Genomic DNA, 27,079 nt, shown 5'->3' with positions numbered 1-27,079 from the left:
AAATTTATTTCCCTTCTCCATTAACCTACCCTGTTTTCCATTTCCCCCCACAATAGACACTTAGTATTCCATGTCATTCTAGTATCCCCAGCCCTCCTTAGGCCCCTCCACTGTTTCTTTTTTGCAGTGAAGGAAGGCTCCTATTACTGTATATATATTTTTCCTCCCAAAGGGTTGGGGGAGTACTTTCTGTGCCAGTTTTTAAAAGTTTAGGGATCACTTAAAGCTGATACCTTCCTCTCTTCTTTTTTTAGTGACTCTGCTTTTGGTTGCAAAACAAATATTAGGGTGCGTCTACATTGCAGAAATAATGCAGGTTGACACCACTTTAACTGCCATGTCCCCAATCTATAGAAACCTAAGATTTGTAGTTTTGGGCAAAGAAGGCTGAAGACCTTGTAAAACTTCAGCTTCCAAAATTCCATAGGATGGAGCTACAGCAATTTAACTGATGTGAAGCTGCATTATTTCTACAGTGTGGAGGGAATGGATCAGTGCATACAGCCTTATGACCTGTGTTATGTATGCAACGTAGAGCATGGTCTACACCGTTTTAGCAGTCTTTAGCATGGGTTCATCTGATGGAATCCTGGGATTTCTAACTTCATATTCTTTGTTAGAGAGTTTTCTTGCACTTCCCTGAATTACAGTTCAGAGCATGCTAAGTACCTCTCCAAACTACATATCCCAGGATGGAGGTGATGATGATGATTTTATTTTTTAGATTGTTTTTAATGTCATTACTAGTTTGGTTCTATTTTCATGTCAGTCTATGAGTCTATGATTCTATGCTTGAACTATATTGTATTTATTTAAAGTTGTAAGCTGCATTGAGGCTCAGTTCTGGTGACAAGGCAAGGTATAAATAAAGATGGTGACATTGAGAGTAGGAGTGGGGGTGGTAAACTTTATATATGCCCACTTTCTCCCCAAAACCAGGGCATGTGTACGATGTGACAGTTAAAGGGGAAACCAATTGATATTACTGTGAAACATTACGGTTACGTTCCTAGACAGGTTTCTATTCCCAAGAAACTTAAAGCCGAACAGCAGAGGAGAAAGAAAAGATGTGCAAACAAACAGGGAGGAGGAAGAATGTGAATAAATGCTGTTGTACATACATACCAATTCTCTTCTTTCCAGTCATGCCGCATTACAATTAAGTTGATAGCCAAGTGGACCTGAAACATCACAAATTCTTTCCCTGTTTAATGCAGCTTCAAAATCCTTCCCTTCCCTTCCCTTCCCTTCCCTTGTTTTCCCACGGTGTATGTCAGTCAGTCAACCTTTATTAGGCATAGAAAAACAACATGCATTTACAATAAAACTTCAGGATCGTTATTAAAATTTAAGCCGTAATCTTGTTGCCTCCACCAGAAAATTGGCCATTAACCTGGTAATATGTGGGTTCTGGTCTTCCAGTAGGTATTCCACTGATAACCCATTGTTAAACTGCAAATTCCTTGCAACAGGGACCTGTCCTCTTCTGCCCTGGAAAGTATTACACACTCGGCAAGGGCCACTGGTGAATTTCATGTCAGCAGCCTGATATATCTGCTCCAGCTTTCAGTCTTAAATTTTTAAAAACACTACCCAAGTTTCTGGATCTTGTCCGTAAAGGTCTAATCTGCACTGCAAAAATAATGCAGTTTGACACTGTATTAATTGCCATGGCTCAACGCTGTGGGATTCTGCAATTTGTAGTCTGTTGTGGCACTAGAGCTCTCTGACAGAGAAGGCTCACAAACCTACAAATCTCCGAATTCCATAGGGTTGAGCCACAGCATTTAAAGTGGGGTCAAACTGCATTATTTCTGCAGTGCAGATTAGAGGTAAGATACATTTAGTACTTAAGATAGCTCATTTAAAGATTTTTTAAAAATACAGATCAGTCACACCATCCCACTGATGTGAAAGCTGCAAGCTCCCACTGGCACATTGATGGCATGATGTGAAGTATGACCATTTTCTTAGTTGGGAATGAGGATTCAGAGGATAAGCTAATGGAAAGTGTAGGTTTTATTCTTGGAGATGGTTGGTTGTTTTGTATTGTTACTACAAGTCCTAGAATTCCCTAGCCAGCATGAGCACTGTAACTTTTCCAAGGTCAGGTTTTGAGGAGGGATTTTTGGCATCCTGGGCTCATCATCACATCTCTTCCCACAACAGGATCCAGTCCTTCAGGCAAGTTTACGGCATTCATCCGGGCTGTGTCACCAGTTGTCTCCCTCTCCCAGCCCATCCTCAAGCTCATCCAAGCAGTCTCCCAATCCCAGTACTGTGCCCAGGTAAAAGGGAAGGGACGCTTGTCCCACCATTGTGTGGAAGGGATGAGGAAAGAGAAATTGTGTCTACCAAAATGCCCTCTTTTTTACATGTGTATTGAAATATTGAAACATGGGTACTGAAAACTAGCACTACAGACAGGGTGACCAGGTGTCCTAACTGCAAAGGAGGACAGGGCACCGCAAAATATAGGAACAAAATCCATGGATGCTCAAGTCCCATTATATACAATGGGGTAGTAAATGATGACCCTTATATAAAATGGCAGAAATCAAGGTTTGCTTTTGGGAATTTTAAAAAAAAAACTTCAAACCTTGGATGGATGATTCCATGGATACAGAATCTGTGCATATGGAGGATCGACTGCAAAAACGAATTGAAAAAACTCCACGTTGCTGATGCCCGCACTCCAGAGAGTCTGTCTCTCGCCAGATGTTCTACATGACTCCCATCATCCTAGACCGTTGTTCTGTGTTCCTGGGGCTGATGGGAGTTGTAGAATTCTTTCCCTCACTCAATAGTGCATTTGATTGTGCCCTATGAGTTTCCTATTAAGCAGTGGGGTGATTTTCTCTCCCGCACCAACACTGGGAATGCACACCCATGTGTCCCGAGGCCAAATGTCAAGATGGTTGATGATTTGGCAGCCAAGGAGGCACCTGGGTGGGCTTTGAATTTCTGCTCCTTGCCAGCAGGTGCTCACCTCTCCCTCTGACTATGGGGCAAGTCCTGTCAGCAAATATGTCTTGCTGAGGAATAGCTCAGCCAACAGGTCTCGCCCATCCCAGGCCACCCCAGGTGCTTCCAAATGAAAAATCACACCAGATCGGTTTGGGCATGTTAGTTCAGGGGATTCAAACATGCTGCCCTTCCACCTGAGCAATATTTGCTGAGATGCCAGGTCTGCATTACCTCATAGGTAATGCTCAGAATAAATGTGCTTAGGCAGCAGTTGAAAATATAATTATTTTGGACTATATTTACAATAGTCCAAAAAACCCACAAAAAACCAACAAACCCAGAGTCACACTTCCAAGCTCCAGGGCCCTGTTCACAATACAGAATTATAGTGCTATTACTCCACTTTAATTGCCAGTGATTCCTTCTTACAAAATGCTGAGGTTTGTAGTGTAGGGAAGCATGAGGACACTCTGGCTGAGAATTCTGAGTTCCCCTCCCTAAACTGCCAGTTCAAGGATTCGATAGGATCATGGAAGCATGACAGTTAAAGTAGAATAATAGCACTATAATTCTGTAGTGTGGATGAGCCTTGGTAATTTCCATATCTGATTTCCATACGTCCTCCTTATCTGCCACTCCATTTGATTTGATGTCAGGGAATCTCCAATGTCATTCATCCCCTTTCACCAGGGTCAGTGGACAAGGGGTGGACTAGTCCCCCATCTTGTGGTAGATGAAATCTGAACAGGATTTTGGGTATCTTGGGCCTTGCCTGAATGGGCCAAGATATTCCAGAAGTAGCCTGGAGTATCCTGGTCCCAGAGCTGCCTCAATCTCTCGCCATTACCTGGCATGTCTACTACCACTGTGGGTCGCTCACTTTGAGGTCAGAATGAGTCCTGCACCACTGTGTCAGCACTGCCACATCCCACTGGCTGGGCACCTCGTTCTGACCTCAAAGTGAGCGACTCACAGTGGTGGCAGAGATGCCAGGCAGCTCAGTGGGACACCCTTGCAGATAGCCACCATGGCACACGGAGGGATCCGGATCTTCTTGGAAGATCTGGAATAATAGATAACATTTTAAAATGTGTGTTAAGCAAGGTATAGCCTGGTTATGGTGTAGAACATCCCAGATGTCATCTGGAATGCTCTCACCAGAACCAGGATTTGGGACATGCATCATCCAACCAGGACGATGCCAAAACAAGGGGGAAATGGGTATTTGGACCCATGCACATAGTGCCTTGGTACACATTCCCAGCTCCTACAGTAGGTAGGAATTTGAAATGGGACAATTAAATCACTGTAAAGAATTTAAACCCTTCTTTATTAAATGGAAGAGCTCCATTATAACACAAATTGTGCCCCATGAGAGCCTTTTATTAACAGTGATTCTTGCTTTGAATAAGAAATTGTATTAAAGCGCATAGACATTATCTAGAACTGTAGAACGGTAATTATATTTATGGGTTTTTTTACAGTTATAGAAATACAAACAAATAATCTTTTTTAAAAAATAGAAATGAGAGCAGATTGGGAATAATATTAATGCAAGGACATTTGTTCCAGCTCAGGTAAAGTTAGTTTAGGAAAGTTACACTTAATGTCTGGAACCTCCCATGCGGTCACAAGAATACTTGTAGTCTAAAAGGGCAATTTTTCATATGGGACTCAATCTGTGTGGCAATAGTGCAGCGTTGGCAAAGGAGTTACACAACTCCATTCTCTCACCAGATTCCCAATCTGAATTGTGAGCTTCTGTTTTCTTTAAAGACGTGATTCTCAGTTTTTGGTCCTCCAGACATTTTGTGCTTCATCTCCCAAAAGCTCCAGCCAGCATAGCCAGTGTTAAGGAATTCTGAGAGCCACAGTCCAAAATAACACCTGCTTTATAGAAAACCATCTCCACTGTTGCCTAGTGCAAGACTGTTGTGTTGTGTCAAGTCTGGTTTGACTCAGCCTTTATCTGTATGTTTCTTTGGAAGGTTGTGCTACTGAACTCAGAGACCTAGTATGGTGTAGTGCTTTGAGTGTTAGTCTTGGAGACCTGGAGCTGAATTCCTGCTCAGCCATGGAAACCCATTGGGTGACCCTGGGCAAGTCACATTCTCTCATCTACAGAGGAAAGCAAAGGCAAACCCCCTCTGAACAAATCTGTGATAGGTTTGTCTTAGGGTTGCCATAAAACTTGAAGGCACACAGCAACAACCACCCACTGAATTCAATGAGACTTGCTCCCAGAGGTAGGTAACTGTGCATGCTTGCTTGAAATTAAGCCCCACTGAGTTCAATGGGGATTATTCCCAAGTAAGTGTACACAGGGAATTGCTGGGGCAGCCAATGCTATCTTGAGCTGGACTATGGTCAATAACCTAAAGCTGGAGAATTACGTACTTTCAGTTTGGGAGCAGGGACGATTGAACTCAGTAGTATTCACAAGTAAATATGCATAAGATCCAATGACTTGCCAATGACTCAGAGACTTTACAGCAAAGCTTTCAGCTTCAGCACTAGCCATTGCAGTTAATGGGACAAGTTAGAGTTAATTTAAGTCTCATTGATTTCAGTTCATTTGTTACTCTAAACATGACTGGTACTTAAGCTAACCTGCACATTTAAATGGCATACTTGATATAAGTTTGCACTCTTGGCTTCTTTTATAAAAATCGAGTGCTCTTTGATGTTCAAATTAGAACCATTTAAATACAAAGGTAGACCTTAAAAGTAGGTTCCTGGTGACTCCCAAGCCTGATCTATTAAGTGTGGAGGTGGGATATCTTATCCGAATGTATGGCAGATACAGGAAAAAGAGGGGTTAGCCTGTCTATGGATTTGAGTAGGAGGATACCTACAGGCACAGAAGCAAACACATACCCTCATTCCTATAAAATAAATATGAACATGTGAACATATAAACCATGTGCTGCAGTGGCAAATTTTGAAGTTCAAGCTCTTATGGTAATCCTGGCCATAAGGAGAGTTTCCCCTAGTTTGTCAGAGACCAATCCACTGTAAAAATGTGGTTCAATCCATCTAAGCCAAGGACCATCAAAACCATCTTGTGGCAATGAATTCCATCAATTAATAAACTGCAGTGTCATGAAGTCCTTCCCTTCATGGCTTCCAGTGGAGTAGGGTGGCCACATACAAAAGAGGACAGGACAGCTTTTAATAGTTGTTGGTACCTTGACGGATGGAATATCTCTGTATGGTTGCTTTGCTTGCTAATTCACAGTGCCCTCCCCACTCTGCCTCTGCTTCTCAGATTTTAGTTTTATGGAGCTGTGAGAAACCACCACCACAAAGCAGTAAATGGCCGCAAACAGCAGTTCCATTGACAGTTATCCACGGCAGCAACAAGGTAAGCAGGCTGCTGGGTTAACTTGGCATGTAAGAGAGAGAGGCATCTCAGACATACAGTGCCAGCATGTGTTTAGCCATATTGATCCTTACTGAAGGCTGACTATTATTTTATCTGGATCCTAAGGTTTCACCCAAGAAAAGAAGGTTAAGAGGTGACATGGTAGCTCTGTTTAAATATTGGAAAGAATGTCATATTGAGGATGGAGCAAGCTTGTTTTCTGCTGCTCCAGAGAATAGGACCTGGAACAATGGACAAATTCAATAAGAGAATTTCTTGGGGGCCACATTCCAATGGTGGGCAGTGCCAAAGGTAAAGGAAGGAGTAAAAATCTCAGCCTGATTTAACTTTAAGCTCCCACTGCCCATCAATAATATATTTAAAATATATTTCAACATTTTAGAATGGGAAGAAAATCCCATTAAAAAGCTAGGAAAGCATCGTGTGGTGGAATCATAGAGAACCAGGCTGGGACATTTGAGGAAATTCAATGTGGCTCTATACGACAGCATTATATCAGTATGAAACGACTTGAACTGCTATGACTCCATTCTATAAAATCCTGGGAATTCGGGGGAAGGACTTGTGTTACTATGTAATATTTAATAAATATTAATTAATATTAATTAATAAATATTAAAATATTAATTGCTGGAGTTCAGCAGAGGGCACTGGAAAATTGTCAGTACTTTACTTATCTACAAATCCCAGGATTCTGTTCAATGGAGCCATGGTAATGAAACTAATATTAAACTGGTATAACTCTTTAGTGTGCACATAGCCTCAGATGGGTCAGATTCACTCCCAAAGGTCGCAAGTTGCTTGTCCATGTTGTACTGCCTGTCAAAGACAGACAAAGGTCTATGATTCTGAAGATGGGGGATCACAAACATTTTCTCTGACTCTTTTGGGTTTCCCCACTCCCTTCTCCTCCCTTCTTTTTCTCCCCTAAAGGTCAGTGACCGGTTTTTGCCTTACTCCGCCATCGAAACAGATGCAGTATTGAGCCTGGATGAACACAGCAGCCTCTCAACAAGTGAGGTGAGGCAACTCTCTGGGAGCATTTAAACTCATCACCAAAGACACAGACATCCCAGAAAGTAGGACCTTGCCAAGGGGTAGCTAATCTCAACAGGTCATAGTGTCTATTTAATTACTGGCTTAAGACCCAGAACCAGGGATCACATAGTGCTCTGCCACTGACCTACAGCCCTTCCTTTCCCAAATTTCAGCCCATATTCCTGGTAGCTTTTTCATGTGTTCATGCACAATTCTGTCTTGTTTCCACAGTCATGTGACAGTCAAATCAGTTATTAATGGACAAGAGTATTTCTGACAATTACAAGGTCTTTACTTCAGATACTAGGCCTTCGTCAATCCCCAGATTTCTAACACTCGAGTAACTTAATTTTATTTATTTTAAAGATTTATATTCCGCCTTTCTCCCAAAATGGGATTCAAGGCGCATTACAATAGTTTAAAGAGGAAAAAACAAAACACAGAAGTACAAAAGTTTTAAAAAGATTAAACATTATTAATATTAAAACATAAGTTTAAAAACACATAGTTAAAACTATGTAGAAAGCATTTAAAACCTGATTTTAGCATTTAGAAATACACTGTGGGCTTTAAAAAAAAAGGTGGGAGACGAAGTTCATAAGGGAATATGAACTCAGTAAATATATGACTTCTAGGTGTGAAGGTTTTCAGTGTCTCACTCTCTGTAATGTTAAAAATATGGGAAAGGAAGGAAAAATTCATTAGAGGGTGGGGCAGAATTCTTATTGAGAGAAGCAATGCCCTCATTTTGTCCCCTGCCTCTGGTAGCCAAACATTTGGGTTGCATGCTTTTTTTCTGCATGGTTCATTGGGCTCATCCTTAGTTTTTAGACATATGCTAAGGAATCTACAATTTAATTAAAAAGAGCACAGATGATGGATGTGGAGACTAGCTAGCCTCTTATGTGCGATGTGAGCAAATGTGTCTCTGCAGATGTGGCTGGTTTACAGTTCTTAGCATCCCTCATTACTGACCATGCTTACTCGAACAGATGGGTGACTTCCAATTCAACAACATCCAGAAGGACGCTGTTGCTTTGCCTCACCTTGTGCAACTGTCTTCTCCACTCACAATGCGCCTCTTGGTTTCTTTCTTTCTCCCTGACTGTCCAGGTTGACTTTGCCTTTGGGGTGTGGAGAAGTTTCCCAGACCGGATTGTAGGCTTCCCTATGCGCAGCCATTTCTGGGATGCTGGCAAGAGCCAATGGAGTTACACCTCAAAATGGACCAATGAATTCTCCATGGTTCTCACTGCAGCAGCATTCTACCACAGGTAACCTTCTTCTACCGTTGTTAGGAATTACCAATGAAGCGTGTGACAAAACGTTGTGGGATAAATGCTCCTCCTATTCAGGATTGTAGCCAGTCACACTTTTTCCCCAGATGCTCCATTCTGTTTCCCTCCCTTCTGCTTTTCCTCACATGCCACACTTCACTAGTCACTAGCATCCTGAGGCCTGATTTTGTTGGCCTGCTTTTGGAGTGAGGAAGAGTGTATTTTCTTAGTGCATTTTTGTGCAGTCCTGTAAACCTTGGCTTTCTCTGGATACCTCCCCCTTTTGCACAGATTGAACCATTTTAGTTACTTAGCTGGAAAACTGTTTCTGTATATGTATGAGCCAGTGTGCTGTAGTGGTCTGAGTATTGGGCTATGACTCTGGAGACCAGTTTCTCACTTGGCCATGAAGATCACTGGGTGCCCTTGGTCAAGTCATATGCAAATCAATGCTCTCATCCTCAGGGAAAGGCAATGGTGAACCCCTCTGAAGAAATCTTGCCAAGAAAACCCCATGCTTAAGGGTGCCATAAGTTGGAAAAGGCTTAGAGGAACGCAACACACACATGTTTCTATTAGCTAACAGGGTTTGAGAAGATTGCTTGTTTGGGGGTTGTTTTTAAGGAATTGGCTGCTCCAAGAGACATTTTGAGGTCATTTCAGGCATTTCTTTGCCCATTTTTAAAGCAGGGCTTGGAAGACTCAAAGGCAGGTTCATGGTGGAATGAAAAAGAGTCCTGTTTGCTTGCCCCCCTAACACACTGTTTGGTTGGTTTTCCTTTCTCCCTCTTTCTTTCGTGAACAGGTATTATCACAGCCTCTTCACCAATTATTTGCCTGCTCGGCTAAGGAGCCTCATTGATCAGATCGCCAACTGTGAGGACATATTGATGAACTTCCTAGTTTCTGCTGTCACCAAGCTACCTCCCATTAAAGTGACCCAGAAAAAACAACTCAGAGAGAGCCTCCCTCAACAGGTAAAGTGGAGGCAACAGACAGGCAAAAATGGGAATTACAGTTGGCCCTCCACATTTGCGGCTTTGACTTTTGTAGATTTGATTATTTGCGATTTTGATTAATATGTTCTCTTTAGGAGTCTCTAGGTCCTCGAGCGCAACTCTGCCAGACGTTAACCATAGAGTTGTGCTGGAGAAACTAAAAGTTCCTAGAGAAAACATCTCTCGAGACATTTGTAGGTCCTCCAACATGATTCTATTAACTTCTGGCAGGTGTTGACCATAGTGTTGCACTGGAGGACCTGGAGATACCTAGAGAGGTATTCTGCCAGGTAAAAAGAATAGTGTTTTTTTATTTGCAGTTTTTTCACATTCATGTGGGTCCTTCACCCATAACCCCAGAAAATGTGGAGGGGCCACTGTATATGGAGAAGGGGAGCATAGGTATTGCTCCCACGTCACATTGTTCTCAACAGCTATTACCCTATAAACCATAGGTGGGAATTTTGTAGCTCCAGATGTTGTTGGATTGCAGCTCCCATTGTCCCCAACCCAGCACACCCAGTGGTGAAGAATGCTGGGGGGGGGGGGGTGCATGACTCCATAAACAAGAATGGGCATAGGAGCCTTGCTGAGTGTTTTTGTGGCCTCCATTGCTGTCATTACCAATGCTCAGTGGTGCTACTTGCGCTGCCAAAAGAATGACACCACTGAGATTTAGTGCTGTTACAAAATCCTCCTTCTCTTTTGCTTTCATTTCTTTTCCAGAATGGAAGGGAACTCTTTGCAGTACAGAAAGAGCTGCTCTATATGGTGTGGATGGAGGTAATCTCCTACCCTCCAGTTGTCCTGATTTGGCACACTGTGGAATTACTGCAGTACATAGAGACATCTTGTAGCAACTTTGAGACTAACTGAAAGAAAGAAATTGGCAAGCATGAGCTTTCATACACTTCAGTCTACTTCCTCAGATGCATGTACGGTAGTTTCATTTAGTCTCAAAGGTGCTACAAGACCTCTCTATGTACTGATTCTACAGACTAACACGGTTATATCTTTGAATTCTACCACTGTGGAATTAATGCAGTTTGACACCACTTTGACGGCCATGGCTCCATCCTATGGAAGCTTGAGATTTGTAGTTTGTTGTGGCACTATAGCTTTCTGAGAGAGAAGTCTAAATAGCTCACAACACTAAACATGCCAGAATCCTATAGCATAGCTGCTCTTGGAAATCTGAAAAGAAAAGAGGAGCATACTCAGTGACTTCTCAGGAGTCCGTTAAGATGGTATCATGTGATTTTTCTTCTCTTGAAAGAAGCCTTTAGCTCCTTGGCTAAGAAAATCCTGTGAAATTTGTGGGGCTGCCATAAATCAATGGGCAACTTGAAAACACATAGACACCCACATGCAGGTCTGGGAAACAGCAGACATGATGGATACCAGTCATTTGCAGAGCCAAAACAAAACAAAGAGTTGTTAACTATTTTGTCTGTTACAATGGTTTTATTGTTCTGTTGTTTTTAATTATATTACTCACTGCCTGAAGTGCAATTTTTTTGAAGGAAAGATGGGATAAAAAAGCAAGCAAGCACTGTGTGCACATGCACGCACATATGCATACATACCCTTTGCCAAACCCTCCTCTGTCGGTTATGATGTCAGTATTCTTCAGTACAAGATTCAGAGAGAACTTGTAATTATGTGGTTTGGAATGCAAATTTATGTGCTCTCAGTACTCCAAAACAGCACAAGACAAACATTAGTTCCACCAAGGTTCTTCTACTGCTCCAAAGGAAAATACAGAGAGAGAGATTACCACATGCCCACAGTATAGTTTTTAACTTAATTCTCTGAGACAAGCAGTGGATGTCCAGCACTCAAATTAAAAATGTGTGGTATCTTAAACTAGAGAGCCAGAGTAGGTTCGAATCCCTGCTGAGCCACGAAATTCACTGGGCGACCTTGGGCAAGTCACACTCTCTCAGCCTCAGTTGACGGCAATGGCAAGTCCCCTCTGAACAAATCTTGCCAAGAAAACGCCTTAGAGTTTGAAAGTAAAAACAACAAAGCTTTCTATAAAACAATAAAAGTGACTTTCCAGTTGATTTGCTTTTTTAAAAAAAGCCAATTTAATTCTTAAAACAAACTGGGGAGGGAGCAGATGAAAGAACCTTTCAGTGGCCAGTTGTGGCCCCTGGAGGCTTGATGTGTACAAGTAGCCATTCGTAATCCACTAACAAAGGTGCAAGTCCACAACAGGATTCTGGCTCCTTTCCCCAATTTGGCCATGATGATAAGAACTGTACTGCCACACAATTGTTGAGCATGCACCAGGCTGTAAAAAGCATAGGTTGTAAAACATAGGAAAAGGAGAAGCACAAAGAGAGTTGAAAAGGGAATTTTAGCAGGCACACTCCTCCTCCATGAGAAGCTGCATTTGTGAAAATTCGTAGCTTTGCATCTGTTCCCCTTAGAAGACAGACATAATGGCTGACAACGCAAAAACAGACCAATGCACATTATATTTTTGATGCAAAGGCAGGGTCTGGGTCTGACAGAGGTCAAAGATTCCTGGCACATCGTATCTGACAGTTGAAAGCTGACATGACAGACAGTTGAAAATTTGAAGATTTCCAATATGATACCTTTCAGAAACAAAACCACTGGCTTTGACAAAAAAATCAAAAACCAAACCTTCCCGTTACAATTTTTTGTTTAACGGAAGGGATTTGCATCTTTGGCATGTCCACCTGGTCAATAAGCCCACTTGTTCAGCAAAAGTCATTCAGGCTGCAGAACCAATGAGTCATGGACGGCTGCCCCTGAGAATTAATCACAACTGATTGGATTGTGTCCCTAAAAGATTATATTTGTAACTGGACAGTGCTTGGAAAGATGCATGGAACACGTTGAGCAGCAGCATACCACTCAATACCAATTGCTGGGGAATGACAGCAAAGAGAAAGCTGGTGTCATTGGAAGAAAATTAATATTCTGAAGAAGGAACTGTCGCTCTGTGGCTGAGCACATTCTTTGCATGCAGAAGGGCCCAGGCTCTATCCTTTGCATCTCTAGTTACAAGACCTGGGTAGCAGGTAATGGGAAGCTAAAAAAACAAAAAACCTTCTGCCTCAGATTCTGACAATTCACTGTCAGAGTAAATGCAATACTGGGCACTAGAGAGACAATTTGCTATAAGGCAGTGTCTTAAGTGACATGAAAGAGGGATGAGTGTTCACTCCCTTTACCAGTGATATGGCACTTCCATGTCCCACTTATAGGAGGAATTATTCACATGGATATGGTTGAAGCTCATTCTCTTCCTCACCTTCAGAGCCGGTCTGAGTATTATAACCATCTCATATGCCAAGTGGTAAGGCTGCAGCAGTCCTCTAACTATTTCCCTGGAGTGCCCCCAATTATTTTCTTTTGTTGGAGGATGGAGCACGGTGTGTCACATAGTCCGTCATGATCAGGGTGACCAGACGTCCTCCTTTTCCAGGGCATGTCTTTCATTTCAACCTTCTGTTCAAGAAGAATTCCAAAATGTCCTCCATTTTGAGCATGGCTAAGAAGCCCATTGAGTAGCACCATGTTTGCTGCTCCCCTTCAAGAAATTCATCTCTTTGGCAGCCTGACTTCGCTGCAAATAGGGAATCGGATGGATCCTTCCAGTTCTTTTTTCTTAGTAGCAGCAGCAGCAGATACGACTTGCACCCATAGTTCAAGGCCCCATTATTTCAGTGGGGGAAAGGACAACAAAAGTGTTTGGCAATGGGCAGCTTGTGGACACAATGTAAAGGTTGAATGGGGTTTTCCCCTTTAATTTCAGCATAATGGACAAATGGAAGGAATACGGTTGGCCCTCCTCATTTGCAGCTTTGACATTTGTGGATTTGATGCTTTGTGGCTTTGATAAATATGCTCTCTTTTCGAATCTCTAAGTCATCCAGTGCAATTTTGCTGGAGGTTGTCCATAGAATTGTGCTGGAGAACCTAGAATTTCCTAGAGCAAATACTTCTCTAGGCATTTGTAGGTCTTCCAGCATGATTCTATGATCAACTTCTGGCAGATGTTGACCATAGTATTGCATTGGATGACCTCAAGATTCCCAGAGAGGTTCTCTTAGGTTAAAAGAATAGTGGTTCTTTTTATTTGTATTCTTTCCACATTCATGGTGATCTTTCACCCCTAACCACAGCAAATGTGGAGGGCCCACTGTAGTTTAAATCGTTGTTGCTAGTAAAGTACAATTTTAAGCATTTGGTTTGTTCAGAGTTCTATAAGCATCTTGCAAGCCAACAAGCAATGAAGATAAGTTCATCAGAAAAAATATGATGGAGTGCATAATAAAATACAGTATATGGAATAGAGCTGTTTATATTAGTGATTTTATTATTTTTACAGTGTCCTAAATTTTTCTAGAATGTTCTAGATTTTGTGATGCCTCCTTTCTTCTTGTGGTTAGTGATATCTGGTCACCCTGGTTATGAGCCTCTAGGCAAACAGCTGTTTTTATTGAGGGGAAGGGAGGGTATTGAATCACATCTGCAGTACGAATAGACACACTGAGTCAAAATCTAGAACATTCTAGAAATTTAGGACACTATAAAATAAAAACTAAAATCACTAAGATAAACAGCTCTATTCCATATACTGTATTTTATTATCACGTGGGGCTACCTTTGTACCAGGTTCGGAAGCTACAACTAGCTCAGAATGCTGCAGCCAGGTTGATTACAGGCACTCCGAGATCGGACTATATAACACCTATATTAAAATCTCTTCACTGGCTACCTATTAGCTTCCGGGCACAATACAAAGTGTTGGTTGTTACCTATGAAGCCCTATATGGCTTGGGCCCAAGTTACTTGAGGGAGTGCCTCTCCCTACATAATCCGCCCCGCACCCTCAGATCAATGGGGAAATTTTTACTTGACTGCCCCAGGGTAAAACTTAGCAACAACTCACCGAAGGGCTTATACGACAACAGCCCCTACCCTCTGGAACTCTCTCCCAGAAAAGATCCGACTCTGTCCCACATTAGTAGCCTTTAAGAAGGCATTAAAAACTCACCTCTTTCAAGTAGCATACCCTCCCGATTCTGTTTAGATTAGGAACTTCCCCCCATAACCATTGGTTTTAATGGTTTGGATATGGCTCAGATTTTGTATGAAACTGTGAATTGTAACTAGTGAGGTATTTTATTGTTCTGTACTGTGACATGTGTCACATACCCTCTATATTGTAAACCGCTTTGATCTACAGGAAAGGCGGTATATAAATAAAGTTTTTATTTTTATATTTATTATTTTAATGTCTGTACTTGGAAATGATGGAAGGAGGGCACCATCTTGTCTGTCACTTCAGGCAGAAAAATGTCTTGAGCCACCCTGCTCGCCTTCATTCTCTTATTTTTGCTTCCTTGCAGCTACTGAAGAGTGCTCCTCCGTCCAACGGGAACCTTCATTTTTCTCAGCGCCAGGAATGTGTCAATCAATTTGCAACCTGGTTTGGGTACATGCCTCTGGTGCATTCTCAGTTTCGCCTGGATCCTGTGCTCTTCAAAGACCAGGTGTCAGTGCTACGGAAGAAGTACCGCCATCTAGAGAGGGATTAGCTTCTGGCAAAAAAAACAACCACCTACTCTTGGGCTGAATAGATGCCAGAGCAAAAGGGAAGACACACCAAAAGCAGCCCTCTCCCTGGTGGACCGTGGGAATACTGCAACAGTACTAATCTGGACCTGATTGGACCCATCCGTATAGTCATTGCTCTTGTTGGGATGGAGGCAGCATCTACTGTATCAGAGAAACCTTTCAGACTTTGGGTACCATAAGGTGGAGCCTCATCTCACTGGTAGCTATGGAGGTGCCAGATGAATTTTCACTCTTTATTGGGTTTTACCAGTACAAATAAAAAGGTTTGCAGGAACAGACTGCCTCTCTGCTTGTTTTTGACAGGACCTTTTTGGTTGTGCTCACTTTACAGATGGACTTGCCATCCCTGTTTTTGTTTTCTGAACAAAATTGGGTTGCTACATGGTCTTGAAATGTATTGGCCAGATCTACAATCCATCTTCCAGGGCATTTGCCAACACAGCAGATGATTAAGCAGGGGGGAAATGGCATGTGGTCAATTGCTTGATCATTTTTCTATCTTTCAGAAGATGTGGCTTCTATATAAAAAGAAGAAGACAATCATGACATTTGCAGAAAGGTGAAACATTCTGAAAGTGCTCATTGTGACCATATGTCTGTACTTGGAAACTGGTTGTCTCTGGTTTTCTGTTTAAAGCTACTTCTCATCAGAAAGGAAAGACATCCTACAGATTCACAGAAATAGCTTCCCCTTCCAAAAACACACACAGTCTCCTTTTCAGGGAAATACATTCCGAATGAGGTGCTGGGGTTCCACACTTTTGGTAAATATAAAGGTTGCAATCATAGAAAAGAATTTTGCACCTTAGCGATTTCAGAACTTGCAGGAATGATACAGGCGAAGGTTTTCCAAGCATGCAGGTGTGGTGAGAGGAAATCTCCCTGTTGGGTTTCTGTTTCTTGCAGAAGTATTTGTGGCCAGGGAAAGGGACCTCTTATTACTCTAAGAATTGCTTTTCTACTGTTATCTCTTCAATATAGAAGGGACACACTTCTAGTTTTAGCCTTAGGGGTTGCATAAGGTCTTTGCAACTGCTGGGGCTGATTTACAGTGCAGGCAGGCAGGCTCAAGAATGAAGAACACTTTACCAAAATCAATACTTGAGATGTGATGTATAAGCTGGCAGCCCTTCCACAGGGCAGGATGAAGTAGCTGGCCCAAATGATGGATCATCAGTGCCAATGTGGATGGCAGAGTGGGAAGTGGACATGAGAGAGCCAACTTTTGAATAAGCAATATAGCTGCAGACTGATCTACAGCAGTTTTCCCCAACCTGGTGCACTCTTGCTGGGCTTGAACCCCATCATCCACAGCTACTAGAATGAGAGGTGGCAGTGACAATGGTTCTAATACAACACATATGGATTGTACCAGGTTAGAGAAGAGCATTCTATTAGGAGATAGCATAAAGAAATTATTAGCCAATGGTGCTGTGGTTTGAGCATTGGACTAAGACTCTGGAGGCCAAGGTTCGATTCCCAGCTGGGCCATAGAATCATAGAATCATACTGGATGACCTTGGGCAAGTCCCATGCTCTCAGCCCCAGGGGAAGGCAATGGCAAACCACCTCCAAATAAATGTTGCCAAGAAAACCCCACGATCAGTTTGCCTTAGGGTCAAACCCAAGTCAAAAACATCTTGAAGGCACACAACAACAATAAACACAGCCATTCCAGCTGGAGTGGATGGATGTTAGGAATTGTAGTAGGAGGCATGCAGAGCCCTGGATTAGGAAAGGCTGAGCTAATAGATAATTCTCATTTGCCATGGCTGTACTACACACTGAAATAGCCTGGTCCATGGATATATCTAGAATTCTGTCTTGTCTTATTTTGCAAATGTCCAGATGACATTTGTTGTTGGGTTGCTTAAAAATTAAGCACATCTATGTATATATGATGATTGAGAGCCAGTGTGGTTTATGTGGTTTGAGCGTAGGTCTAGGAATTGAGATCAAGGTTTGATTCCATGCTCAGCCATGGAAACCCACTGGCTGACCTTAGGCAAATCACATATTCTCAGCTCCAGAAAATCCTGTGATAAGTTCGCTTTAGATTAGTCACAAGTCAGACATGACAGATACACATCAACAACAACATTATAAATCATACCTTGTGTTATTCAGTCTTATCTGATTTGCCTGGAAGTAAAACTGTAATGCCCGAATAGCCTAAAGGCACTGGATTCCATCTGCTCTTAGAAGCTAAGCAGGGTCAGTCCTGGTTAATACTTGGATGGGAGACTGCCAATGAATACCAAGTTCTGTAGGTTCTATTTCAGAGGAAGAAACTGGCAAAACCATCTCAGAGTATTCCTTGCCTAAGAAAACCCTATGAAATTGATAGGGTTGCCATAAGTCAACAAGTGACTTGAAGACATGTACAATAAAAATTTACATCAGTAAGGAAACTGTTTGAGTGTTGGACTAAAACTCTAGGAGATCAGAGTTCAAATCCTCACTCATCGATAGAAACTCACTGGGTGACTTTGTGCAAGTCATACTCAGTCTCAGAGAAAGGCAATGACAAAACACCTCTGATGAAATATTGCTAGGAAACAGAATCATAGAATCGTAGAGTTGGAAGAGACCGCATGGGCCATCCAGTCCAACCCCTGCCATGCAGGAAATCCAATCAAAGCATCCCCAGATGGCAATCTAGCCTCTGCTTAAAGACCTCTAAGGAAGGAGACTCCACTACACTCCGAGGAAGGAGTGTGTTCCACTGTCGAACAGCCCTTACTGTCAGGAAGTTCTTCCTAATGTTCAGGTGGAATCTCTTTTCCTGCAGCTTGCATCCATTGTTCTGGGTCCTGTTCTCTGGAGCAGCAGAAAACAAGCTTGCTCCCTCTTCAATATGACATCCTTTCAAATATTTAAACAGGGCTATCATATCACCTCTTAATCTTCTTTTCTCCAGGCTAAACATCCCCAGCTCCCTGAGTTGTTCCTCATAGGGCTTCATGGTTTCCAGACCCTTTACCATTTTAGTCACCCTCTTTTGGACACACTCCAGTTTCTCAATGTCCTTTTTGAATTGTGGTGCCCAGAACCGGACACAATATTCCAGGTGGGGCCTTACCAGAGCAGAATACAGTGGCACTATTACTGCCCTTGATTTAGACACTATACTTTTATTGCTGCAGCCTAAAATTGCATTGGCCTTTTTAGCTGCCGCATCACACTGTTGACTCATGTTCAACTTGTGGTCTACTTGGACTCCCAGATCCCTTTCACATGTAGTTTCATTCAGCCAGGTCTCCCCCATTCTATATTTGTGCATTTTATTTTTCCGCCCTAAGTGCAGTACCTTACATTTCTCTGTGTTGAATTTCATTTTGTTAGCTTTGGCCCAGCTTTCTGGTCTATTCAGATCATTTTGAATGTTGATCCTGTCCTCTGGAGCATTAGCTATTCCTCCTAATTTGGTGTCATCTGCAAATTTGATAAGTATGCTCCCAATTCTGTCATCCAAGTCATTGATAAAGATGTTGAATAGCACTGGGCCCAGGACAGAGCCCTGTGGGAGCCCACTGGTCACTTCTCTCCAGGCTGAAAAAGAGCCATTGTTGAGCACCCTTTGGGTTCGGCCAGTCAACCAGTTACAAATCCATGTAACAGTTACCTTGTCTAACCCACATTTTACAAGCTTGTTTGTAAGAATATCATGGGAAACCTTGTCAAAGGCCTTACTGAAATCAAGATATATTATATCCACAGCATTCCCTTCATCTAACAATCTGGTAATGTTATCAAAAAAAGAGATCAGGTTTGTCTGGCATGACTTGTTTCTCTGAAACCCATGTTGACTTTTTGTGATTATGGAATTGCCTTTAAATGTTCACAGACTCTGTTTAATGATCTGCTCTAGAATCTTTCCTGGTATTGATGTCAGACTAACTGGACGATAATTGTTTGGATCCTCTTTTTTCCCCTTTTTGAAGATGGGGACAACATTTGCCCTCCTCCAGTCTGCTGGGACTTCTCCTGTTCTCCAGGAGTTCTCAAAGATTATTGCCAATGGCTCTGATATTACATCTGCCAGGTCTTTTAATACCCTTGGATATAGTTCGTCTGGTCCTGGTCACGATAACCAGGAGACAATTTGGAGGCACATAACAACAACATTTCAAGGTGGGAATCCTGGAGATTAGTCATTGGCTAGAAGAAAAATACTATTGCTGGTGCCATTGATCTGGTCCAAGCATTTAAGCAAAGCGATAAAATGAGATGGGAGGAGGAAGGAGCAAAGTTGTAAGAAGCTGCTGTTCTATCTGCCAAAAGACTGTTGAAGGTTCAGGGAAGGAATTTGGTTAGTATTCTCTTGGCAATCGTTTAGAAATAAACATTTAGAAAATTAAAAATGAGATGCTTATAAAGAACAGAATGAAGCCGGAGGATGAGACAGGAGCCGTGAATAATCCTTTGACATGAGCATTTCCTGATGGGTTTCTGGAGGCTGCTCTGAAATTTTCCCACATCCGAATGTTTGATCCCTTCAGAATTTTTAACTGGCAGAATCCAATCCCTCCCAATCCAGTATTAAACCTGGGTAAGATTAGACCTAAGTCTCTCTGTGCTTTATTGTGAAAAAACCAAAACAGGACTGTCACTTCCTTAAAGGAACTGCAGTCAATATTTGTGGAAACAGACATAGGATGAAAGAGCCCTAGATTTGCAATAAAACTGAACTTCCGTGCACATACTTGCAATCCAATATGTGCTTCAAAGGTAAGACCAAGTGACTTCAATGGAACTCACTCCCAAATAATGCATAAGGAACACAGCCTGAAAAAACAACACTGAATGCTGTGAAGTCATTGTGAAGTGGGGTGGCTATGGGTTTATTTTTTAACCATCTGCATTGTAATTGAAATAGTGTGTGTAGTGGTTTACATATTGGACTAGGACTCTGGAAACCAGGGTTTGAATCCCCATTCAGCTATGGAACCCCCCCCCCCGGATGACTTTGGGCAAGTCACACTCTCTCAGCCTCAGAGGAAGGCAAAGGCAATATAGATTTTGAACAATGTGAATTCGAAGGCTTTCATGGCCAACAGCCATAGTTTTTTGTGGGTTTTTCAGGCTATATGCCATGCTCTAGAAGAATTTATTCCTGACGTTTCACCAGCATCTGTGGCTGGCAACTTCAGAGAATGCATTCTCTGAAGATGCCAGCCACAGATGCGGGTGAAACGTCAGGAATAAACTCTTCTAGAACATGGCCTCATAGCCCAAAAAACCCACAAAAGAACCCTTTGAACAAATCTTGCCAAGAAACCCCCGTGGTAAGTTTGCCTTAAGGTCACCATATGTTGGAAATACTTTAGTTTTAGTCAGTTTTAGCCTGCTTTAGCCTGTCTTCTTGGAGCAGGCCTTTTGCAAAGGGAATGAATTTTAATTCCACTCCAGACTAAACCATCACCAAATACTTGCTACAAAAGAGATGATATCACTGTTCGGGGGGAAAATCAGTTTTTACTTCTACTGTATGGGTACAGCTAAACTAAGAGAAGAGGGGAGTCTGTGCAGTGGATATCTTGATCATCTGCAACTTTTAACCTATTTCTTCAGTTCTGCACAGTGTGGCTCCACAACAAGGCTGACCAGATCAGCGCCTAGAAGTACATTAGAGCCAGTGTGGTGTAGTGGTTTGAGCACTGGACTTTGGGCTTGTCTACATGATTAAAATACTCCTGATTTGAACTGAATAGACTGTGATCCAGCCACATGCTATTTGGAGGAATTCGGAGAGGGAACTCCATAAATTATTATTCTTATTATTAGCTTTATTTATAAAGTGCCATAAATGTACACGGTGCTGTACAAAACCAAATAAAATCAAGAATATATAAAAAACCTGCCTATGGCGGACAATCTAGAAATTAAAACAATAAGTTAGAAACATCATAAGAAAACAAGTTAAAACAGCAAATATTCAATATTGAGTCAAGCATCAAAACAACCAGGTCACAATCACAGACTCCCTGGGAACGCTTCCCTAAACAATATGGTCTTTAAATTCAGTTTTAAAAACTTAGCTTTAAAAAGGATTCACAGTTTTTACTGGATATGTGTGAGTATCTATGGGGATGCACATTATTGAACCTGTGGCCACCCCATCGTTCTGCATGGATTTGCCTTTTTGACAGAGGAAAGGTGAATAGATGTGAATTTGCACAGGGAAGTGGAGACAATTCAGCATCAATGCGAATGTGCAAAATCTGCAGCAATTACATATAGACTAGCCCTCAGACTCTGCAGAACAGAATTTGAATCCCAATTCAGTCATGGAAACCCACTAGGTGACCTTGGACAAGTCACACTCTCTCAGCCTTAGAGCAAAGCAAAGGCAAATCTGAATAAATCTTGCCAAGAAAACGTTGTGATAGGTTCGCCTTAGGGTTACTGCAAGTCAGAAACAACTTGAAGGTACACAACAACAATAACACTGAAGTACATTAACCAAGAACATACTGAGAAGGCACCATTCACATTTTGGTTCATGCTGATGCTGCCACAAAAGTCCTGCCTTGGGTTACTTGCTGCCTGGCTATCATAGAAATCCTGACATGAGTTGCCTTAAACAGTACAAACAGCACCTCAGGAAACCCCAGCAGGGTTGAGAATTGCTTCTTAACAAACCCAAACCCCTTTCCAAACAATCATTTCCTAAACACTCTGAGGCATATGACATAAATAATGCGGCTTTTATTTGCAAGCAACTCCATGGCGGACCTTGCCGTAAAATCAATCATCTCTGCTTGGCAACTTAGCCCTGCTGTTCATAAAGGAGCAAATAAACCCTTGTTGGTCTTCAGGTGTCTTTAAAGGGAATAGCCTTTGGACTAACACAACTTCCTTTGACAAAATGGATCACAGTTGCATAAATCTAGGGATGAAACAACCACTGGATTGAGGTAACATCTCTTAAGAAACTTACTGGCTTGGATGGAGAGACACACAGGTAAAAACATTAAATACAAATAAATCTCCAACATAATTGGCATAACCTTTTACGAATCTAAAATCAAAAGGAGTTTCGGGGCAGTGGGATTTATTTTGCTTGCATCCTTACTGCACATGGCAGGATTGTCCCATTTTATCTTCAGCATAACCCTCCAAAGAAAGACATCTAAAATGATGGCCCATGGCTGGTCCTCAGGTCAACTAGTGAACTTCAACAAGTGTTCATATTGGGCTAATGGGCAGAGAGGGAAATGAAATAACAGTGGAAGAAAACACTCAATAAGTGACATTTATTTATGAATTAGTTAAATTTCTATCCAGATTCTCCTTTTGTGAGCTCAGGTTTGTGTTCAGTGCATCTCCTTCTCTCCATCTTCACAACAACCTTGCAAGGTAGGTCAGGCTAAGAGAGAGCAATTGGCCCAAGATCACCCATTGAATTATATGACGCAGTAGAGGCTTGAACCCTGGGATTTGAAGAACTGAACCAATTCTTCAACAAAAGAGTAAATCCAGTCCTTGGGGATAGAGAGTGTTTTCGGTAAGAGATGGCATCCATTTTTCAGAATCGTGATGCAGAGCTAGTTGGCTTTTCTCTTCATCCTCAGCCAGCAGAGACTGGACCAGATGAATGCCCAGCAAAAAAAGAAATGAAATGAAATTGCTGCTGCAGATGCTTCCACACAGACACTAAAAAAAACCCTTCAAAACACAAACCTGCAAACTGGTTTTACCAAGCGTGTATAGAAAATACAATAGGAGGAGAAATAAATGTGACACAATTGCAGATAACTAAATAGCAAAATGTTAAATGGAAACTATTAAGAGTACATAAGCAAAAATAAATCCACAGTGTACTCACTGCAGAAACAGTGAATAACAAATCACTAAATAGAAGAAGTGGTAATTAATGACAGAACCACACCATTATTTGGTGTCTTGTTTGGGTACTTGTCACTCACCGTTTTCTGTATGCAGTGTGTTGTGGATTTGTGTTTATGTATTCTAGAAACAGTTTGCTCTTTAGCTCTCCACCACTGTGCCATATTTACTTTCCCCCCTTCCTCATTGTTGAATTGTATTTGCACATTTTGTTAATCCATTTACAATTGTGTGCTCTGCAGCATTTTTGTGAAGCCATCGGCAGGTGTCATTTAAACACTTCCACTGTGCCCTTATTGCAGCATTGCTCCAGAGCACTGTAGGAAATTGAAATGCTACCTTTCCCATGACTGTTATTTAGATTTTGCTACAGTTTATCATGAAACTGAGATGGGGCCATCCTAGGCAAGCTTTGCAGCTTATACAGCCAGTTCCATCTTCCCAGGGATCTGGAGGAGGTCAACTCTTCCGCTTTGCATTACAGATGTATTAGTAGGACCTCATTTTCTTGAACCATCCTGGCAGGGAGAGTTCCAATTAATCCTCTGTCATCCCATTTTACAGCTGTTTTTAAAACGTCCTGGTTTCTCTCTCCTCATCTCACTTTCCCCCTTCGTCCTCAGCTTACTTCAGTTGTTGCAAACTCAGTTCAATGTTCAAAAGTACTGTAGTTTTACACAGTGAGGCGGTCAAGTCTTGCCCTCCGTGACAAGCTCAGGCAACCACTGGAACCTCTTGTGGTTTGTGCGCTCTTCCTTATACATAACATTTACCATCTTGACCACACTCTGATGTTGCTTGGCCACATCAGTCCAGGTTTGAAGGTGTGAAATATAGGCAGGTATGGGTCTGTATCTAACTATGGGAACAGACTTCTCCAATCTTCTTGCTCTCCACCAGCTACTGGATGGCCTCTGGAGGGTGGCTAGTGTGGCAACAGTGTGAATCCTGGGATGGTGATGGGAGCCACAGAGTAGAATCCATACCTCACCGGTGCAAGGCCCAGGTAAGGTGATCTTGCAGATCCCTTGACACACCCTGCTCTTCTGTGTGCTACACACCTCTGGATCATCTACAGAAGATTCCTCCGTCAGGGTTAATCTGAGTCCAAATTTTAATTCTGCAATCCAGTTCCTAAAGCAATGACTAAGGATTCCCAGTGTTATCTTTCCAAAGGCTTTGGGCAACTACTCATATAGAAATTTTAGCCAAAAAATTGACCCCCAAAACCTGGGTCGACTTATCCACAGGTCAATATAAGTACTGTACTTTAATTCTTATTTTAGAAGGAATGCATGGTGAAAAGCAAGAGCATAATCTGTCCTGGAAGACTGAAACCTCCCCCCCCCCATCCATCGAGCCTTTAGGATGAGCACAAACAGTTGTGCCTGGTGAAATTTTGTAAGTTGTTTGGCATTGTTTTCCTTTGCCTCATCCTTTAGATCAGTGGTTCCCAACCTGTGGGTCGGGACCCCTTTGGGGGGTCGAATGGCCCTTTCATGGGGGTCGCCTAAGACCATTGGAAAACACCTATTTAATTACAGTTATGAAGTAGCAATGAAAATAATTTCATGGGTTTGGGTCACCACAACATGAGGAACTGTATTAAAGGAAGGTTGGGAACCACTGCTTTAGATCCTGTCACATGCCCCTAGGTTTTACCTTCGACTTATCGACAGGTCATATCAAAATCCATAATTTTGGCCCCAAAAACCTACCCTCGACTTATACATGAGGTCAACTTATAGTCGAGTATATATGGTTAGCCATCTTGCCAAAATTTAATGAATTTCGTGAGTATGCTTGTGCAGGAGTGTGGGGTGCTGAAAACAAGACAGAAGTAGTGGTGGAAAAACATGGCAAGGTTCAAAGTGGAAAGTGATGCTTAACTGGACCAAAAATTCCATTAACAAAGCAGGGCCATTGCACAAGAAAAGCTTCCTCTGAGATCACCCCAAGCCTAGTATTTAAATACATAAGAACAAGACATTTTTTAAAAAGTTGATGTACAAATTAAATAAGCTTCGGAGGCCCTCTAGTGGTAAACTGGAGACCCATTTGGAAAAAGCAGACATTGTTTTGAATTTCTTCCTCTCTACAGCTCTCATAGGATTATAGAGTTGGAAGAGACTCCAATGGTCATCCAGTCCAACCCCATCATGCAGGAATGCACAATCAAAGCACTCTTGGCTGATGGACATCCAGCTTCTGCTTAAAAACCTCCAAAGGAGGAGATTCCACCAATTCTGAGGCAATGTACAGTCCATTATTGAATAGCTCTTATTTGTCAGGAAGTTCTTCCTAATGTTTAGGTGGAATCTCTTTTCCCATAACTTGAATCCATTGCTCCATGTCCTGTTCTCTAGAGTTGCAGAAAACAAGCTTGCTTCATCCTCAGTATAACAGCCCTTCAAATTTAAATGTGGGTATCATGTCACCTCTTAACCTTCCCTTCTCCAGGCTGAAGATACCAAGCTCCCGAAGTTGCTCCTCAAAGGGCATGGGTTTCCAGAGCTTTTGCCATTTTGATTACCTCCTCTGGACATGCTCCAGTTAGTCAATATCCCTCTTGAACTGTGGTACCCAGAACTGGATGCAGTATTCCAGGTGAGGCCTGACCAAAGCAGAATAGATACTACTGCTTCCTTTGATCTACATACTACACTCCGACTGATGCAGCCTAGGATCGTATTGGCTTATTTAGCTGCTGCATCACATTTTTGACTCATGTTCAGCTTGTGGTCTACAAGGATTCCCAGATCCCTTTCACATGTACTTTTGTCAAGGCAGGTGTCACCTATCATATATCTGAGCCTTTCATGTGTCTCCCCCCCTCCGCCAAATGCAGTACTGTACATTTCTCCCTGCTGAAATTCATTGTGTTAGTTTTGGCCCAATTCGATCCCACCCCATCCCTCTCTCACCCAGATATCCCCATTGGAATTTTTTGAACTTCAGAGGATGCTATTCAAAATTCCCATAATGATCTGAAGCAAAGGCACATTTTAGGCCCCTGTGGAAAACTGAGAAAGACAGCCATTCCTGGGGCTTCCAGATTTTCTTATCCCTTAGAAGGCCACTAATGTAGGAAAGGGTTGTGACCAAACATTGGCTGTTGTTGTTGTTGTTGTTGTTGTTGTGTACCTTCAAGTCGTTTCTGACTTACGATGACCTTATCATGGTGTGCCTTGGCAAATTTCTTCAGAGGGGGTTTGCCAATCATCATCATCATTTATTTATGTCCATAGACCAAAATGGGGTCTGCCATTGCCATTGCCATAGGCTGAGAGTGTGTGACTTGCCCAAGATCACCAGTGGATTTACATGGCTGAGCTGGGATTCGAACTGTGATCTCCAGAGTCACAATCCAATGCTCAGACCACAACACCATGATGGGTGTCTTTGATATTGGCCAAGAAAGAGTCCCTGCTATGAGTTATTGGCTAGGGCAGTGGTTCCCAACCTGTGGGTCGGGACCCCTTTGGGGGTCGAATGACCCTTTCATGGGGGCTGCCTAAGGCCATTGAAAAACACCTATTTAATTACAGTTATGAAGTAGCAATGAGAATAATTTCATGGGTTTGGGTCACCACAAAATGTATTAAAGGGTCGCGGCATTAGGAAGGTTGGGAACTACTGGGCTAGGGTCTCTTATAGCAGGGGCCCTTTCACACTACACTAACCCTCCATCCTATGGAATCCTGAGAATTGTATTCTGGTCAGGCAATGGAGCACACTACAGCTGAGAACCACAAATGCTCCTCTTTACATTGCAAATCCCAGGACTCCATAGAATGGAACCATGGCATTTAAATTGGAATCATAATGCTAGAATTTTAAAAAAAAATTATTTAGTGTGGATGTGTTTTATTTGGGGATATGTTTGGACTCAGAATCCCAACTCTCATAGAGGAGATCCTCTACATTAAACAGACACCATA

At 42.2% G+C, this 27,079-nt stretch overlaps 1 protein-coding gene across 1 annotated transcript in view; it reads left to right on the top strand.

Moving 5' to 3' along the window:
- Positions 1–15,561, top strand: part of EXTL1 (exostosin like glycosyltransferase 1) — a 59,351-nt gene extending 43,790 nt beyond the window's left edge. The window contains 6 exon segments of the mRNA XM_042439986.1: positions 2,170–2,288; positions 6,236–6,331; positions 7,286–7,372; positions 8,504–8,664; positions 9,473–9,644; positions 15,059–15,561. Of these exon segments, the coding sequence (XP_042295920.1) occupies positions 2,170–2,288; positions 6,236–6,331; positions 7,286–7,372; positions 8,504–8,664; positions 9,473–9,644; positions 15,059–15,247 (824 nt within the window). The 3' untranslated portion in view covers positions 15,248–15,561.
- The last annotated feature ends 11,518 nt before the right edge of the window (positions 15,562–27,079 follow it).

Source organism: Sceloporus undulatus, chromosome 9 (assembly GCF_019175285.1).
Source record: "Sceloporus undulatus isolate JIND9_A2432 ecotype Alabama chromosome 9, SceUnd_v1.1, whole genome shotgun sequence".
NCBI classification, from domain to species: Eukaryota; Metazoa; Chordata; class Lepidosauria; order Squamata; family Phrynosomatidae; genus Sceloporus; species Sceloporus undulatus.
Note: the sequence above shows the minus strand (reverse complement) of the source record. Positions and strands in the feature narration are given on the sequence as shown.